The 19,565-nt window shown below is 37.5% G+C and overlaps 1 protein-coding gene across 3 annotated transcripts in view; it reads right to left on the bottom strand.

Annotated features, from left to right (window-relative positions):
* Window positions 1-18,298, bottom strand: part of ZNF569 (zinc finger protein 569) — a 52,896-nt gene extending 34,598 nt beyond the window's left edge. For 2 of the 3 annotated variants that reach the window (XM_045786174.2, XM_045786192.2), the window contains exons 1-3: window positions 18,130-18,292; window positions 16,691-16,841; window positions 1,856-1,913 (exon numbers count right to left, since the gene is read on the bottom strand). Coding sequence is in view for 1 of the 3 variants with exons in the window: in XM_045786192.2 (XP_045642148.1) it covers window positions 1,856-1,913; window positions 16,691-16,695 (63 nt within the window). In the remaining 2 variants the exon portion in view is untranslated. Of the gene's footprint in view, window positions 1-1,855; window positions 1,914-16,690; window positions 16,842-18,129 lie in introns of all 3 variants that reach the window. The other variant, XM_045786184.2, reaches the window with a different exon arrangement.
* Between the last annotated feature and the right edge of the window lie 1,267 nt (window positions 18,299-19,565).

The raw sequence follows: 19,565 nt of genomic DNA, 5'->3' as shown, positions 1-19,565 counted from the left end.
TTTTTTTTTTTTTAAAGATTTTATTTATTTGAGAGAGAAAGAGCATGAGCAAGGGGGAGGGGCTGAGGGAGAAGCAGACTCCCTGCTGAGCAGGAAGTCCCATGCAGGGCTCGGATCCAGGACTCCATCCCCGGATCTTGAGATCATGACATGAGCCTAAGGCAGATGCTTAACCGATTGAGCTACACAGGCATCCCGATATCACTTATTTTAAGAGTAAAATAAAGAACAAGGAACCATGGATTCAAGTTACTAAAACCACAAATATTCACAAAAACTATGTATACCAGGCATAGAATGTTCTAGGGGCTGGAGACACATCAGTAAACCAAATAAAATATATTCTCCATTCACATTTCAGTGGACTAAAATTATAATAATTTACCAGAAATTACTAGACTGTGGCCCAGTCTATAGCAAATAACCACTGAAAAATAGGATCATTTGAGAGACATATATCTCATCTATTTCTTCAGATATTCTAGTATTCTTTAAAATTATGGATGACACATATAGAATAAAGTGGCAAAATGCACTAATCTTTTTTTTTAAGATTTTAAGTAATCTCTGCACCCAATGTGGGGCTCAAACTCACAACTGCAAGATCAAGTGTCACATGCTCTACTGACTAAACAGCCAGGCACCCCTAAGATGCACTAATCTTAAGCGCACAATATGATACACTTTTATACATTTAAATATTTATGTAATCAGGTCAAAATAACCACATTTTCAGCACTCCAGAAGAGTCTCTCATATCCTTTCCCAGTTAATATCCTCTTAGGGGTAACTAATTTCCTGACTTCTATAACAAGAGATTAGTTTTCCCAGCTTTCATTTTTTTTATTATAATAATTTTTTTATTATGTTAGTCACCATACAGTACATCCCTGGTTTTTGATGTAAAGTTCCCTGATTCATTAGTTGTGTGTAACACCCAGTGCACCATGCAATACGTGCCCTCCTTACTACCCATCACCAGCCTATCCCATTCCCCCACCCCCCTCCCCTCTGAAGCCCTCAGTTTGTTTCCCAGAGTCCATAGTCTCTCATGCTTCATTCCCCTTTCTGATTACCCTCCTTTCTTTATCCCTTTCTTCTCCTACCGATCTTCCTAGTTCTTATGTTCCATAGATGAGAGAAACCATATGATAATTGTCTTTCTCTGCTTGGCTTATTTCACTTAGCATTATCTCTGGAGGAGATAATGCTAAGTTTTCCCAGCTTTCAAACTGCATGTAAATGGAACTGTATCTTTTGTTTCTGGCTTCTCTCACTCCAGTGTTTGTGAAATTTATCTATATTGTTGTGAGTAACCAGTATCTGCCATTTTTTTTAAATTGTTGTGTGGCCTTCCACTGCATGAAAGGGATAGTTTATCCCTTTTTTCTGATCATCTTCATTTGCATTCTTTTCAATGCTGGCTATTTTAACATATATTCTTTGTTTTATCCTTTATCAAAACAGACCACCAAAATAGCTGGGTTTGTCAACTACAAGAGGTCACACTATAATATATTCATTGATCTAGGTGCCAAAGAAAAGCTTACTTCTCCTAAGAAAACTTCATTTTAATCCTTATCTACAATGCAAATTATGTAATGAATTTTTGCTCTGGTTTGTTTCACCTATAATAATGAAATTGAAAACTGAAACCCAACTTCAATCTCTCTGAATGAACATCTTTCTGCATTACCATACTTTAACTCTTTCCTGGTCTTAATCTTTCAACTCTATTTCCTCTGAAAAAGCTTTATCTATATAGGATTTTCCAATTTCCTGTATGGATTACTGTAATCCTTTTAAACTACACTGTAGAATAAAGCAAAGAACAAATATACTACTTAAAATTTACCTGGGATTCAGTCATTTCCTCTTCTTTCTGGTAACAGACAGGGCTTGAAAAGGCAGAGCTGAAAGAGAGAAGAAAAGCCATTAGACCAGGCATGCTTCGTGGTTTCAGAAACCTGTACCCACAAGGTGGATTAAAGGTCACCCTGTAAATGATTCTTGGTTCCATCAGAAAGGCCACGAATATTCACACCAGAGGTGCTGATAGGTATCAGGATGACTGGTATGGTCATGTGTAGCTTAGGCATAAGGTGGGTAAGAATAAGATTTCCTATGTGGGAGATGTCCCGTGAATTTGTCAATAGCTCTGTATCAGGAAAAAAAAAAAAACAGTTCACAAGGAACAGGAAGATATATAGCTTCATGAAAGAACATAACGAAAAAAATTATGAAATTGACAAAACATCTAAAGTATTTTAACGTACTGAGACATTACCAACTAAATGGGAATTTAACCAAAATGGTAATATATTTCAAGGAAGGAGTAAGGAGAAGTTTGTGTGAGTGATGTGTATCAGAGATACTGGTGGTGGTAAGAGAGTTAAATTCTTATATGCCATAGTAAAAAATATATATATATATAAATCTGAAAAGTGTCAAATAATAAGATAAACGTGATTTGGAAAAATTGAAGAAATATAAGAAATCACACTTAGGAGCTGAAAGTGCTTCTCTTTGGGAACAGGAATTAGGGATGGAGAAAACAGAAACATGGTATAGTTTCTCGTATTATTACAAGTCTAGTAGCACTGCTTCATTTTTTAAAATAAAATTCACACATTATTTTCCCCAAAATAAAATTTAATCAAGAAAACACATGCCATAGCAATCAATTCAAGCAATATTACAGTGTATAACGAACAACACAGATGTCCTCCCCCATCCCAATGCAGTCCTATCCCAGTTTTAATTTGATTAAGGACAATTAATCTATTATTTTATTCAGTAAAAAATTTTTTTTGGTTGTTGCTGGCTTGTAATTAATTTTTGTCACTCATTTGAAGTTTTTTCTTAAAGCATCTTTTTAAAAAAGCTTTAGGACAGATGAATTATAGTGGGAAAGAACAGTGACTTGGGAGCAAAGAGATTTGCTTTCTAGTCTCTCTACCACTAATAAGCACTGTGACCCTGGGAACCCCACATTCTTAGAACCATTATAATCAATCTTTAAAAGAGGACAGCAGAATAAGATGGGTGTCTCAGTAGTTCCCCAGCAACAACAGTGCAAAATTCTGTAAAGAAAATTTGATGCTTTGCTAAGGATAGAGAACCAGCATATTCCAAAAGGCCATATGTGGCAGATAATGTTACCAACAATAGCCATTGCCCTCACCTTATTCCTTGAAAACTAAACCTTAATTTTTTAACATGGCAATATACCTTCTCCCAAAGATGACTCATGATTGATCTAAGTCAGTGAAGGTAATCCTATTACCCTTTTCCAGTTACCCACTTTCCCAGCATCCCTCACAGCTCTTAGTTACAATGTGACACGATACTGGCTAACAGGAGTTAAGGTATTTACTAGGGGAGAAGGGTTATGGAAAAACTTGTGATTTTTATTTATTTTTTCTGCATATTATCTCCTGAACATAGCAGCCCCTTTGGCCCTGGTGTGCATACCAGCACATTCTGTTGTCAGGACTGTTCCAGTCTAGTAGTGGGCATGGGTCTATGTGGGCACAGATTAAAAGAGGAATTATTATATTAAAAGCAATTGCTTACAGTGAATTAAAGTCATCAACTAGCTGAAGAGTGGACACCAATCAGGACTCACCCTACTCTCTTTCCTCTTTCCTTGAATCATTCAATTTCTCAAGGCAAGAAACAGAAAGTAGGGAAAAAGTGATTCTATTAATTTCTTTGAAGCACCTAACGATGGATTTCTTTTTTTAAGATTTTATTTATTTATTTGACATAGAGAACACAAGCAGGCAGAGCAGCAGGCACAGGGAGAGGGAGAAGCTGGCTCCCCACTGAGCAGAGAGCCTGAGGTGGGGCTCGATTCCAGGACCCCAGGATCATGACCTGGGCTGAAGTCAGATGCTTAGCCAACTGAGCCACCCAGATTCCCCTGATGCTATTAGAAATTCTATGATGAAATTCATCATGGGCCTCCTGGGTGGCTCAGTTGGTTAAGCACCTGCCTTCAGCTTAGGTCATGATCTCATGGTCCTGGGACTGAGCCCCACATCAGGCTCAGGTCATGATCTCAGAGTTCTGGGATCAAGCCCTGCATCAGGCTCCCACTCAGCAGGGAATCTCCTTAGGATTCTCTCTCCCTCTACCCCTCCACCTTCCTCAACTCCTCCCTTTTCCCCTCCCCCTGCTCTGCTTGGTCTCTCTCTCAAATAAAGAAATAAAATCTTAAGAAAAAAGAATTTCTAATAGCAGTATGTGAACTGGAAGGATGTTCAACAAAAATGACTTTATATTTTGTTAAGGACTTACAAATGATGAAAAGAAATGACAGCTCTTATTTGAAGAGGGTTTCTTCTGCACAGTTACATCCTATATTTATATAATAGTATAGTACAGGTAAATAAGTTTGTCTCATTCTGCCTTCCATTTTGGGTTCCACCTCCATCCTCATTGACATCTATAAAAAAGATTGCTAAGGGGGCGCCTGGGTGGCTCAGTCGTTAGGCGTCTGCCTTCGGCTCAGGACGTGATCCCAGTGTTCTGGGATCGAGCCCCACGTCAGGCTTCCCCGCTGGGAGCCTGCTTCTTCCTCTCCCACTCCCCCTGCTTGTGTTCCCTCTCTTGCTGGCTGCCTGTCTCTCTGTCCATAAATAAAATCTTAAAAAAAAAAAAAAAAAGATTGCTAGGAATGTGACTGAGATTGCATTTAATCTATAGATCAAATTCAAGAGAAATGAAAACATGAGTCTTCCAATCCATAAATATAGTATATTTCTCCATTTATTATTTCTTTCATTACAGTTTTATTCATTTTCAGCATATAGTGCCTCCACATATTCTGTGAGATTTACTTTTAAGTATTTTTTTTTTGGAGCATGCTAATAAATTTTTATTTTAAACTCCAATTGTTCACTGCTGGAATATAAAATTGACTTAACTTTGTATACTGATTATGTATCCTACAACCATGCTAAGTTCATTTAAGAGGTCTAGGAACTTTTTTGTAGATTCTTTAAGGTTTTCTATCTAAATAATTGTGTTGTCTGCAATAGAAACAGCTGTATTTCTTCCTCTTTGATTTGTATGTCTTTGTCTTTCTTTTGCTTTATTGCACTAGTTAGGACTTCCAATACAGCGGTGAATAATAGTGGTGTCGGAGCACATCTTCACTTTGTTACCAATCTTAGAGGTAAAGCATTATCTCACCACTAAGTATAACGTAAGTTCTAGTATTTGGGTGGGTTTTTTTAATGACCTTTAGTAAAGAACATTTCCTTCTGCTCTTAATTTGCTGAGAATTATTTTTCTCAAGAATAAATGTTGAATTTTGTTAAGTGCTTCTTCTGCATCTATCAAGATGATCATACAATTCTTTAGTCTCTTCTGGTGAATTATAGTAACTAATTTTCAAATAATGAACTTAAAATTTATCTTGGGATGCCTGGGTGCCTCAGTTGGTTAAATGGCCAACTCTTGATTCTGGCTCAGGTCATGATCTCAGGGTCCTGGGATTGAGCCCCAAGTTGGGCTCCCCACTCAGTGGGGAGTCTGCTTGAGGATTCTCTCTCCCTCTCCCTTCGCCCCTCCCCGTTTATGCTCTCTCTCTCTCTAAAATACATAAATCTTTAAAAAAAATTATCTTGTATTCCCAAAATGAACCCATTTAGACATGTTATATTATCTGTTTTATATTGCTAGATTCAATTTTTCAATTCAATGTTGAGGATTTTTGTTTCTAAGTCCATGAGAAATACTAGCCGCAGTTTTCTTTTCTTGTAATGTCTCTGTCTGGTTTTGATATCAGAGTAAGGCTGGTCTCATTACATGAGTTGAAAGTGTTCCACTTCTACTTCCTGGAAAAGTTTATATACGATTGTTATGATTTCTTCCTTAGATGTTTGCTATTTCACTTGTGAAATTATCTGGGTGTGTAGTTTCCTTTTTAGAAAGTCTTTTTGTTTACTAAGGTGTAACTGAGGGGCGCTTGGGTGGCTCAGTCGGTTGAATGTCTATCTGCCTTCGACTCAGGTTATGATCCCAAGGGTCCTGGGATCGAGCCTTGCATCAGGTACTCTGCTAAGCGGGAGTCTGCTTCTCCCTCTCCTGTTCCCCCTACCTGTCCTCACTCACTCTCTCTGTCAAATAAATAAAATCTTTTTTTAAAAAAAGGTATAATTGACATATTGCATTATATAGGCTTCAGATGTAAAATATAATGATTCAATATTTGAGTACATTGTGAAAAGATCACCAAAATAAGTCTAGTTAACATCTATGACCTTACATCGTTACAAGAATTTTTTTATTGTGTGAAAACTTTTAAGATCTACTCTCTTAGCAACTTTCACATATGCAATACAGTATTGTTAACTATAGTCACCATGCTGTACATTACACCCCTAGGACTTATAACAGAAGTTTGTACCTTTTGACTACCGTCACCTATTTCTCTCATTCTCTACCCTACCCCCTGCCTCTGGCAACCACCAGTCTGTTCTCTTTATCTACGAGCTTGGTATTTTAGGGTGGTGTTTGTTTTTTTATTTTTTTAGATTTCACATATAAGTGAAATCATACAATACTTCTCTTTCTCTGACTTATTTCATTTAGCATAATGCCCTCGAGGTCCATCCATATTATCACAAATGGCAAGATTTCATCCTTTCTTATGGCTGAATAATATCCCATTGTATGTATGTACACACACACACACACACACACACACTTTTTCTTTACCTATTCAGCCATCAATAGGACACTTAGGTTGCATCCATATCTTGGCTATTGCAAATAATGCTGCAATGAACATGGGGGTACATATATTTTTCTGAATTACTGTTTTTTTCGTTTTCTTCAGATAAATACCAAGAAGTGGTATTGCTGGATCATATGGCATTTCTACTTTTAATTTATTGAGGAAACTCCATACTATTTTCTGTAGTGGCTCTACCAATTTACATTCCAATCAACAATGCATAAGTATTTCCTTTTCTCCCCATCGCTGCCAACACTTGTTATTCCTTGTCTTTTCAATAATAGCCATTCTAACAGGTCTGAGGTGACACTTCATTGTGGCTTTGATTTGCATTTCCCTGATGATTAGTGATGACATCACTAATCACTGAAGATCACTAATCAATGAGTATCACTTTATCTTTTTATGTATCTGTTGACCACATATATGTCTTTTTTTGAAAAATGCCTATTCAGATCTTCTGTCCATTTTTAAAATTGGATTGTTTGGGGTTTTTTGCTATTGAGTTTTAGGAGTTCTTTATATATTTTGGATATTAACTCCTTATCAGGTATGTGATTTGCAAATACCTTCCCATTTAGTAGATTGCCTTTTCATTTTGTTGGTTTCCTTTGCTATGCATAAGCTTTTAGTTTTATATAGTCCCACTTATTTTTAATTTTGTTGCTTTTGCTTTTGGTATTATAGGTTTTTAAACAACAAATTCAATTTAATTAATAATACAACGATTCAGGTTATTTCTTATTGAGTAAATATTGGTAGTTTGTGTCTTTCAATAAAAGTACCCATTTATCTAACACACTTATTGAAGAGACTTTTTTTCTAGTCTTTAATATCCATTTCTTTTTATTTGCTTTGGGTTTAATTTGCTCCTTTTCTCCCATAGTTTCTTAAGTGGAAGTCAGTACTGATTTGAGCTTTTTCTAATTACTTACAGCATTTTAGTACTATGAATTTCCCTCTAAGTACTGAGTTAGCTGTCCCACATGTTATGGTATGTTGCATTTTTATTCAAAATATTTTTTTAATTTCCTGTGAGATTTCCTCTTTGACTCATGGGCTATTTAGAAGTATGTTGTTTAATTTCCAAGTGTTTGAAGATTACTCAGGTATCTTTCTCTTCTTGATTTCTAGTTTTATTCTGGTATAGTCTGAGAACATACTTTAAATGACTTCTATTGCCTTGAAACTGCTAAAGTTTGTTTTATGGTCCACAGTATGATCTATCTTGGTGAACGTTCATGTGTACTTGAGGAAGACACATATTTTGCTCTTGTTGGGTGGAGTGTTCTATAAAGATCATTAACATCTGAACACCAAAAAATTGACATTAAACACCTGAATGTTGGCTGATAAATGTTTTTCAGGTCTTCTATAACCTTACTGACATTTTGCCTCCTTTTTTCATCAATTACTGAGAAAGGGGCTTGAAAGCCCCCAATTATAAGTGTGCATTTGTCTATTTCTCCCAGTTCTATCAGGTTTTGCTTCATTTGTTAGCTATACCTACATTTTGGAATTGTTATGTCTTCTTAGAGAACTGACCTCTTTATCATGATATAACGTCTCTTTTCATCCCTGATGATATTCCTTGTTTTGAAATCTTCTTGTCTAATATTAAAATTGCTACTCTACCTTCCTTTTGGTTCATATATCTATGATATATTTCTATCATTTCCTCTCAATGCATCAATCTTTATATTTAAAATAGTTTTCTTGTAAACAGCAATTAGGAGAACTCTTATCCAATGTTGCTAAACATCTTTATCTTTTAACTGGTGTGTTTAGATCAATGATATTTAACACAATCATTGGTATAGTTGCATTAAAATCTATCATCTTCTTAGCTGTTTTCTATTTGCTCCATTTGTTGTTTCTTTGTCCCAACATTTTCTGCTTTGGCTTGGCTTAATCAAGTACTTTTTATTATTCCATTTTTTCTCTTGTACTGAATTATTATTTGTACCTCTTTAAAAAAATGTTAGTAGTTTCCCTAGGTTTTACAATATACTACACTGCTTTACTTGTACTACAGGAAATTTATAATAATCCATTCCAAATTCTTCCCTCCCATCCTTTGTGCTACAGTTGTCATAACATCTCAGACTAGATGTTCTATTCATTGCAAATGTTATTTTTCTTCCCTCTTTACAAAGAACTTACTGTGATATATAGCAATTTGTTATATTTCTGAACTACTGTGTATTTTTACCTCCTAAAATGAGCTCTAATACAGTTAAAATAAAATACATAACAATTTAGGAATTGCCATCACCACCATCACCATCACCATCTATGCCTGCTGGAATCCAAATTTTGCCAAATATCCAAAAATCATTGAGAGTCTTGCCCCTGGCTACATTGACACAGCAATTCTCTAGATAGCCTGAGCTATCTTACACACTGGGGATTTGGCTCCATGGTGGATAACTATTTTATTTCCACCACCACCCCAACTCTTTCCTAGTCTTCTCTCCATTACTCTCATGTGTCTGTGGATTCCAGGTCCTACTACTTCATCTGGCAACAAATGTTTATTTTATTTTATTTTTTTTCCTTATTTGAATTTTTTATTTTATTTTTTATTTTTTTGATGTAAAGTTCGATGATTCATTAGTTGCATATACATGCAATACATGCCCTCCTTACTACCCATCATCAGGCTATCCCACTCCCCCACCCCCTTCCCTCTGAAGCCCTCAGTTTGTTTCTCAGAGTCCATAGTCTCTCATGCTTCATTCCCCCTTCTGATTACCCCCCTTTCTTTATCCCTTTCTTCTTCTACCAATCTTCCTAGTTCTTATATTCCATAGATGAGAGAAACCATATGATAATTGTCTTTCTCTGCTCGACTTATTTCACTTAGCATTATCTCCTCCAGTGCCATCCATGTTGCAGCAAATGTTGAGAAATCGTTCTTTTTGATAGCTGAGTAATATTCCATTGTATATATGGACCACAACTTCTTAATCTGGCAACAAATGTTTAAATCACATCAGGATGAGCCATTTATAATTTTGTGTCTTTCTTTAAAATTAGAGAGTACTTGTCAATTATACTCACATTTTAAAAAAAAATTTTTTAAAAGCCAAAAAAAGAGCACTTGTTCCCTTAAAAGCCACTGTATATCATTTCCCACTACCTGGAAACCATCTGATTACTGATCAGCTCCATCATTCACTAGACCAATTCCTTCTTGTCCTTAAAGAAGTCAAATTAAGAACTACTTTATCCCTTGACTGAGACATCTACCTGATCTATTTCACTCCTATATTCAGGGAGTAACCCTGAATAACACCAAGCAGGGTAAATACCAAAAATCCATACACAGGCATTTCATACTGAAATTAAAGAAAATCAAAAGAAAAATAAAGAGAAAGAGAGAGAAATGTTCAAAGAAGCCAGAGAAAAAGAACAGCCTGGGTGGCACAGCGGTTAAGTGTCTGCCTTTGGCTCAGGGCGTGATCCTGGCGTTGTGGGATCGAGCCCCAAATCAGGCTCCTCTGCTATGAGCCTGCTTCTTCCTCTCCCACTCCCCCTGCTTGTGTTCCCTCTCTCGCTGGCTGTCTCTATCTCTGTCGAATAAATAAAATAAAATCTTTAAAAAAAAAATAGAGCCACGAGGATAAGAATTACAGCAGAATTCTCATCAAAAACCACATAAACAAAACGAGAGTGGATTGACATAAAGTGTTAAAAGAAAATCCCACCAACCTAGAATTCGCTAATCAAGGAAATTATCCTTCAAAAGTGAAGGAGACTAATATTACACAGTATGTTAATTACCTGGAATTTAAACAAAACTTCTTTAAAAAAGTGAAGGAGAAATAAAGACCTTCTCGAATGAATAGAAACTGAGGGAATTCCATCACCAGCAGACCTCCCTTGCAAAATATGTTAAAAGTTCTTTAGGCAGAAAAAAATGATATAGGTCAGAAACTTGGACCTACATAAAGAAAAGCAGCACATCAGAGAAAGAATAAGGAAGGTAAAGTAAAATCTTCTGGCTCTTTTATTCTTAATTTATCTAAAAGATAATGTTTATTGGGGGGCCTGGGTGGCTCAGCTGGTTAAGCATCTGACTTCAGCTCAGGTCATGATCTCAGGGTCCTGAGATCAAGCTCCATGTCAGGCTCCCCACTCAGCGGGGAGTCTGCTTGTCCTTCCCCCTGTGCCCCTCCCCCTGCTCATGCACTCTCTCTATAATAAATAAATAAAACTTTTAAATAAATAAAAATAAAAGATCATGTTTATTTAAAGTAATAATTGTATTAGGTGATTAGGTGCTTATATCATTAGGTGATTATAGCACATGCATAAGTGAAATGATGACAGGAGTGTCATTGGAATGAGAGGGTGGACTTGAGAATACACTCAATTCTTGAACAACACAGGTTTGAACTGTGTAGGTCTATTTATATAGGGATTTTTTTCAATAAATGCAGTACAGTACTGTAAATGTATTTTCTCTTCCTCATGATTTTCTTAATAACCTTTTCTCCAGCTTACTTTACTGTAAGAATACAGTGTATAATACAGATAACTTTAAAAAAATGTGTTAATCAACAGTTTATGTTGTCAATAAGGCTTCTGGTCAATAGTAGGCTATTAGTAGTTAAGTTTTTGGGGGGTCAAAAATTTTAGGTGGATTTTTGACTGCTCAGGGCTTGACACCCCTAACTCCCATGCTGTTGGGGTCAACTGTACTCTGTTATAAAGTTCCCTGCACTATATCCAAAGTACTATAGCATTTTGAAAGTGAACTCAGATTAGTTAAAAATATATATTGTAAACTCTAGAGGAACACCAATTTTCTTCTTAAAAGGATAAATGATACAGTAAAACAGTAGGCAAAATGGAAACATACAAAATGCTCAGTGAAAAACAGAAGTCAAAGGAAGGGAAAAAAATAGCAAATGGAGCAAACAGAAAACAGTTACAAAGATTGTTGATATTAATCCAACTATATAAATAATGACATTAAGTCTAAATGGACTAAACACACCAATGAAAAAACAGAGATTGTTACAGTGGATAAAAACACCAAGAACCTGGGGTGCCTAGATGGCTCAGTCGGTTAAGTGTCTGACTGGTCTAGATCTCAGGGTGGTGAGTTCAGGCCCCACGTAGGGCTCCAATCTGGGCGTGGAGCCAGTTATACCAAGACCCAACTATATGCACCTACAAGAAACACATTTTAAATATAGACATTCAGACAGGTTAAAAGTAAAGGAATAGGAGTGACATCAGGAAAAACGTAAGAGTAGGAAACTCTAGGGTTCCATGTCTGCCCAGAAACTGAAAGAGCTGGCAAAACCTGTCAAAATTAACCTTACGGTTACTCTGGAAAAGAGCCAAATGTTACAACCAAGTAAATGCATAAACAGGAGAGGTGAATTAAACACAGTAGGAGAACTGTGTGGCATTTTAACTAACCTATTCACAATCACAAAAGCAAGAAAAACACTAGGGAACTAGGAATATTGCAAGCAAAAGCTGTTTAAGAGCCTAATCAAGAAAATTTATTCAATTTATTGATGTTCATAAAAGTAGTCTTAATAAACACCATGGTTAAAAATAGAAGTGAGCATGATAAAGATGACATTTTTCCCAATATTACCTCTAAAATAAATATAATTCCAATAACAATTCAAAAAACATTTTTTTATTCAACTTGTCAAGCCAATCTTCAAATTTAAGAAGAGCTGAGAACAGTGAGATTTTAAAAATAACATGGAAATTGTAAGCTAAAATTTATCTAAGAGGGATGACATGAATATACACACATTAAGCATATTTGCTCATATTAAAAAATGAAATGTAACACTAAAACATTTTTAAAAGTTACTAATAATAGAGAGAAAAACAAGATGGTAGAGGCACAAATACAATATAAACAAGACTCCTTGACCTTTTCTGACAATGCTATGAAACTAGAAGTTGACCACAAGAGGGGCGCCTGGGTGGCACAGCGGTTAAGCGTCTGCCTTCAGCTCAGGGCATGATCCCGGTGTTAGGGGATCGAGCCCCACATCAGGCTCTTCCGCTATGGGCCTGCTTCTTCCTCTCCCACTCCCCCTGCTTGGGTTCCCTCTCTCACTGGCTGTCTCTCTCTGTCGAATAAATAAATAAAATCTTAAAAAAAAAAAAAAAAGTTGACCACAAGAATAAATCTGGAAAGACCACAAATACATGGAGGTTAAACAACATGAATGGGTTAACCAGGAAATCAAAGAAGAAATTAAGTCAAGCAGAGAAAGATAATTATCATATGGTTTCTCTCATCTATGGAACATAAGAACTAGGAAGATCAGTAGTAGAAGAAAGGGATAAAGAAAGGGGGGGTAATCAGAAGGGGGAATGAAGCATGACAGACTATGGACTCTGAGAAACAAACTGGGCTTCAGAGGAGAGGGGGGTGGGGGAATGGGATAGGCTGGTGATGGGTAGTAAGGAGGGCACGTATTGCATGGTGCACTGGGTGTTATACGCAATTAATGAATCATCGAAATTTACATCAACAACCAGGGATGTACTGTATGGTGACTAACACAATATAATAAAAAAACATTAAAAAAATAATAATAAAATTAAAAAAATAAAATAAAATAAAGAAGAAATTTAAAAAAATACATGGAAACAAATGAAAATGAAAACACGATGGTTTAAAACCTTTGGGATGCAGCAAAAGCGGTTCTAAGAGGGAAGTATAGAGCAATGCAGGCCTACCTTAAGAAGCAAGAAAAATCTCAAATAAACAACCTAACCTTACACCTAAAGGAGCAAGAAAAAGAACACGAAGCCTAAAGCCAGCAGAAGGAAGGAAATAATAAATTCATAAACCTCTAAGCCAGAATTATTGAGGAAAAAAAAGAGGAAGGACTCAAATAAATAAAATCACAAATGAGAGAGGAGAAATAACAACCAACACCACAGAAATAAAAACATGGATGGACAGATGAGCAAATAAAACATACAAAAATAAAACCAAAGTAAAAACCAGGTAATTCTACATTTTTAAAATTGGAAATAGCAATTTTGAACTCATGAAGTCCATTCTGTTACTATATTTCCTGCTACAAAATTTATGAACACTGAAAACATGCCAAGTGAAGGAAGCCAGTCACAAAAGATGACATATTGTATGATTTCATTTATATGACATGTCTGGAATAGGCAAACTTAGAGAGACAGAAAGCTGATTAGTGGTTGATTAAACTGGGATGAGGGGAGGAACAGGACACTGACTGCTAATGGGTATTTCTTTTAGTAGGGACAAAAATGCTCTAAAATTTATATTATGGTAATGGGTGTACCTGTGAATATATATATTTTTAAAAACATTGAATTGTATACCTTAAATGGATAAAATATATCAAGCAGTTACAAAATAAAAAGGGGGTGCCTGGGTGGCTCAGTCAGTTGAGCATCCAACTCGATTTCAGCTCAGGTCATCATCTCAGGGTGGTGGGATCTAGCCCCGAGTCAGGCTCTGTGCTCGGCATGGAGTCTGTTTGTCCCTCTCCCTCTACTCTTCCCCCCACACACACTCTCTCCCTCTCTAAAGTAAATAAATTAAATCTTTAAAAAAAATTTTTTTTAAATAAAAAGAATATATTTCCTAGCTCTGTCCACCAAGAAAAAAAAATGTCTAGAAACAATGATCATGCCAGTAACAATAAGCCTATAACTGTGGTCTCAAAATATCATTTCCCAGTAAAAGGAATCAGGGCATCATAAAGAAATGCTTGATTCCATGCTTAGGGCAGGAAGTGTTCAAAATCATCTTGGAATAACCTTTCATACCAAGAAATGTAGAACACTACCAAAGACTTCTGGAGATGTGCTGGAAAGACTTAGAAGCCATCTCAAAGAGATAACCAAAGATGGGAAAATTTGAGCTTCACAAAGAAAATAACCACAGTGGTTTGAATCATACCATATTATATGTTAAAATCTATGCATACATAACAGTAAAATAATAACTCACTGGGAAATACTAAGGAACCAATTCAATAGCCTGAAAGCCTAAAAAGGGAAAGAATCAATTTATTCCACTTTTCCTGTAAAAACTTTCCTCGAGGTAACCAAAGAATTGATGACAGAAATTTTTCCTTTAAAAAAATATTCCAGCCATTAAATGAAGAAGGGATGTAGAACTCAAACACCATTGTTTCATAACCCCTACTGAAATACAGCTGATAATCTTCTATGTTTTCTTAAACTGGTATGGTGGTAAAAAGAAGGATTGTTCTATTTTGAAAACATTTGACAACTAAAGGGAAAAATAACCTCCCATCTCTCCACCTTACTTCCTTTAGTATTTCAACCCAACAGTTCTCCAACCCCACCAGGAACTTCCATTCCTTTGTTCTACCAATTTTCCACCGTCCCTCATCTTCCTATCCTGACTCTTCTACTGACCTGGCCTAAAATTCAGTCAATCAATATAATTAACTGCTGCCAACTTAGACACTCTTGCCTCTCACATAATTCCTAATTAGTTCATGAAACCAACACTCTGGTTAAACCCAACTCCATCTACTCCTCCGTTTCCCTCCCTCTTCCATTTAAAGAAAAACTTGAAGAGTTGTCTACACTTGGTATCTCCAACTTTTTTTCTCCAGTTCTCTCTTTAGCCCCATACTCCACTGCAACTGCTCTTTAGGATTACCAATGACTTTCATGTTGCTAACATCAACATTCCTTTCTCAGTCCTCATTTTACTTGGCCTACCAGCAGCACTGATACAGTTCTTATTAACATACATTTTCCTTTGGTTTCCAGGATATCAAACTCACCTAGCTTCCCTCCAACCATTGGAGCTAGTTCCTTTCAGTCCTTTTTGCTGGTTCTCCTCATTTCCCAGACTTTGTTGGAGTGACCCAGAGATAAGACCTTTACCTCTACCTTTTTCTATCTACCCTACCCTCTGATTTCATTCGGTCCATTGGCTTTAGGTATCATCTATATGCTGGTAATTCCCAAATGTATGTCTTCGGCCTAGATCTTAGACCTTTCTTTTGAACTTCAGACTTGTATATCCTACTGCCAACTTAATATCTCTAGTGGACATCTCTCATGCTTCATATACTAAATTCCAAACTGAAATCTATCTCCCTATGCCCCAAGTCAGTTTTTCCCACTTCCGTTCCTTTCTCAGTTAAAGATAACTCCATTCTTCTAATTGCTCAGATTAAAAAATACTGTGTCATCTTGTCACATTCCACATCAGTTCCATCAGCAAATTGTATCAGCTCTATCTTTAAATTATATCTACTACATTACAAATTCTCACCATTTTTACTACTCTAGTCCAAGTCACTGACATCCTTTCCCTACATTATTGTAATTATTGTATTGTATTCCTAATTGGTCTCTCTGCTTCTGCCCTTGCCCCCCACCCCGCCCTTCCTCCTGTAGTTTTCTTATCAGAGCAGCCAAAGTGATCCACTTATATCACTTGCTATATTACTTATATCACATATTATAGCAGATAATATCACTCCCATAATCAAAACTCTCCAACAGCTTCCCATCTCATTCACAATAAAAGCCAAAATCATAATATGGCCCATAAGATCCAACCTGATCTGCCCTGCTTTCCTCCACTTAACCTTCTCTCATTTCTCACTAGTCTTCATCTCATTTGCTCTATTTCAGTCACACCACCCTCTTTGCTGTAACAGGTATGTTCCCACCTCAGGACTTTTGTAACTGTAGTTCACGATGCCTGGAATAACCTTTCCTCAATTATATGCATAAACAGCTCCTTTACTTCCTTCAAATCTTTATTATGACCTTTTCAGGATGCTGGCTACCTTCCCTGGCTACCTCATCTAAAACTCTTAATTCCCTTATCTAATTCTATCTGTCCTTCTGCTTTACTTTTTCTCTTAATATTTTTCACTACTGAATATATGTTACATTTAACTTACTTACCTCATTTATTATCTGGCCCACGAAAATGTAAGTACCATGACAGCAGAGTTTCTCTTTTGTTCAATGCTGTATCTGAAGCATCTATGAATTTTTCCTGTCACATAGCATTCAATAAATGGTGTGCTGATGAATAAATGAACACTTTAAGAATCTAGAAAACAAATTTGAAAATAGAATACTGCTTTAGAAAAATATTTTAGAAAATACATAATTCACACACAAAAAAGATTTTTAAAATGTTTGACCAGTAGTAACGAAACAACTGCCAATTAAAGAAATTTTACATCTGTGCAGTTAGCAAAGATTACTAATAGTAGATAACCATTGTTATCAAGGGTGTATGAATACAGGCAATCTTATACTATGCCAATAATAGTGTAAATGATTTGAACCTTTCAGGAGGATAACTGGATAGACTCAAAGAGTCTTTAAGCACATACATATTGATCTATCAGTTCCACTTCTAGGAGCCTGCCCCCCCCCCTTAGAAAAGTGCATTGTAACAAACGACAACTAGTTGCTGATAAACACATTGTTCATAATGGCAAGAAACTGGAAAAAACAAATTACCTATCAACAGGGGTGAATGTGTTAAAATGTATAGCATGAAAACCTGTAAAATGGCGACATAAATTTATAACTGTTTAAAGGGAAACATATTGTGTATTGTCAAATGACAAAGGTAGGTTACAGAACTCTATGTATAGTGTAATACCAATTTCCAAGCTCTTATGCACATATATATTAATATATGAACGCACGTGTATATATTCACAGAGGGGGGAAAAGATGGGAAGTAAATTTTGATAGTTGCTAGCAGAATTATAATTTTTGTTTCCTTTGAGCTTTTCTGTATTTTGTGATTTGGGGCGGGCAGTCAGGGGCAAGGTGCATGAAGTTAGAACGCACACAAAACAACGTGGCTAATACAGAAATATAAAATTTAAGATAAATAAATACTAAAAGTGTTGGGACTACTGATAGCTCTCATAAGAACGTATTTCCAATTACCATAAAGCAAAGAAATGAAGCCCTGGTACAAACTGTCGCACAAATCTACACACACAACCGTGCTCCACCTTTCATCCACGGAGTTTCTCATGCACTCACGATCCCACATCACGCACGTTCTCATCCAGGTTGATAATGAAACATAAAAGGGAAAGCACATCCACAAAATCCGCTCATACACACGTTCTCACGGCCACACTCAGTCACAGACAAATGTCTCGCCAACAGCCACGTCTCGCCAACAGTCACAGCACGCCACACTCACAGTCCTTCACGCGCCACCCCCACGGCCTCAGGGAACCATCCGCACCCGCAACAGCCCTGCCGGCATCCTCCTCCAACAACACAAGCACGGGGTCCGCAGGCCCCTACTCCCAACCAGCACAAAGGGTCCCGGACTCAGAGCTCGCGGCCTCCCGAAGACTCACCACCAAGCCCGCGGACACAGGCCCAATTCCACACCTCAACGCCGCCCAAGTGGCCCCTTCGGTGCCGACTGGGTCACACGCGCCTCTAAGGTCAGCGCCGACTGTGGCTGAGGGCAGCACGAGCCTCGGTCCGTTAGACGCCGGCAACACTTCCCAGAGGCCCCTGCGGCTCAGGGGGGGCGGGTCGGCTTTCCTGCGGTCGAGCAGAGGGAATAATCTACCACTGCGTTTAAGGACGGCCAGATCTGCCGAGGAGGTTTAGCTGAGTGTTGCCGCAGCTGCTTCGATTGAGCCCGGCACTCCCCTCGGAGCCCGGGAGTGCTACTTGACGCTGAGAAGAATCTGAAAAGGTTCGCAACTTTTAGGCTACGGACTATATTTCCCAGAGGCCTTCACGGCCAAGTCTATTTTCTGCGAAAAGTCTCTTCCTCATTATGGTTGGTTGGGTTTTCTGTTCCCGGGGTTATGGTCCCTGATCCGTAAAGGAAGCACCGCCAAGTCGGTTTAGTTCCGTCTGGTTCAGGCCCCACCCGGACTTCAGTGGGGTGAAGGTGGGCGGGGGAGAGCGGGGATCAGGGGCGGGTGGAGGGACCAGACCCGCCAGCTTGAGTCTCAAGCTTCTGGCGGCAGTTAGAAAAGAGAGGAGTGGTATCGTGTGACCGTGTGTGGGAGATAGCGGCCGTAGAACTTAGGGTAGGGTGTCTATGGAGTCGAGAGGCTCTGAGGTCAGTGACTTTGGGAGTCGTGGCGAATTCGCGACCATTTGTGTGACCATGGTCGCGTTGTATGTTCTTGTGACCGTTTGATTCCGACCCTGAAGTTTTTTCAGAGACTGTGCTTGTGTTAGTTCTTTGTGTGTTTCTGCTTTTCTGACTGGTCACTGTTACAATATTGAAACTTAAAGGTTACCAATAAGCCCCAGTCACCAAGATACTAAGTAGGAGGAATTTTAGAGGTTTCTGAATCCATGTTAACACCTATGCTTTTTAATTCTGTTACTCCACCTGAGGTGTTTGTTATATGGACAAAGGTGATACTGGTAATTTAGAAAGATATTGTTGAAGAGAGCAAAGACATTGAGCCATTAGATGGAAAGGTCATGTCAGGAATTCTAAGTAGCCACAACATCTGGAGTGAAGAATGTACGGGAAAAAGCAGAGTAATAACCGGAGCAAAAACCTAAAAATCTACCGGGGATGTACTGTATGGTGACTAACATAATATAATAAAAAATCATTAAAAAAAAAAACCCTAAAAATCTAGCAAACCAGACTATATGTCAATCTGCCCTAACGATCTCATTCCTTTTTTCAGCATTTCATGTGGGTTCGGCTCTCACTTCAGAAGAATTAAAAAACAACTGACAATGAAAGTTGAAGATTCTGCAATAATTTTGCAGTAGAGACTAAAATGAAGAAAATATCTATGAAAACACT

The sequence above is a fragment of the Ursus americanus genome, chromosome 21 (genome assembly GCF_024610735.1).
Source record: "Ursus americanus isolate L20-20 chromosome 21, mUrsAme1.1.p, whole genome shotgun sequence".
Classification (NCBI taxonomy): domain Eukaryota; kingdom Metazoa; phylum Chordata; class Mammalia; order Carnivora; family Ursidae; genus Ursus; species Ursus americanus.
The sequence above is the reverse complement of the archived record's forward strand: the minus strand, read 5'-3'. Positions and strand labels throughout refer to the sequence as shown.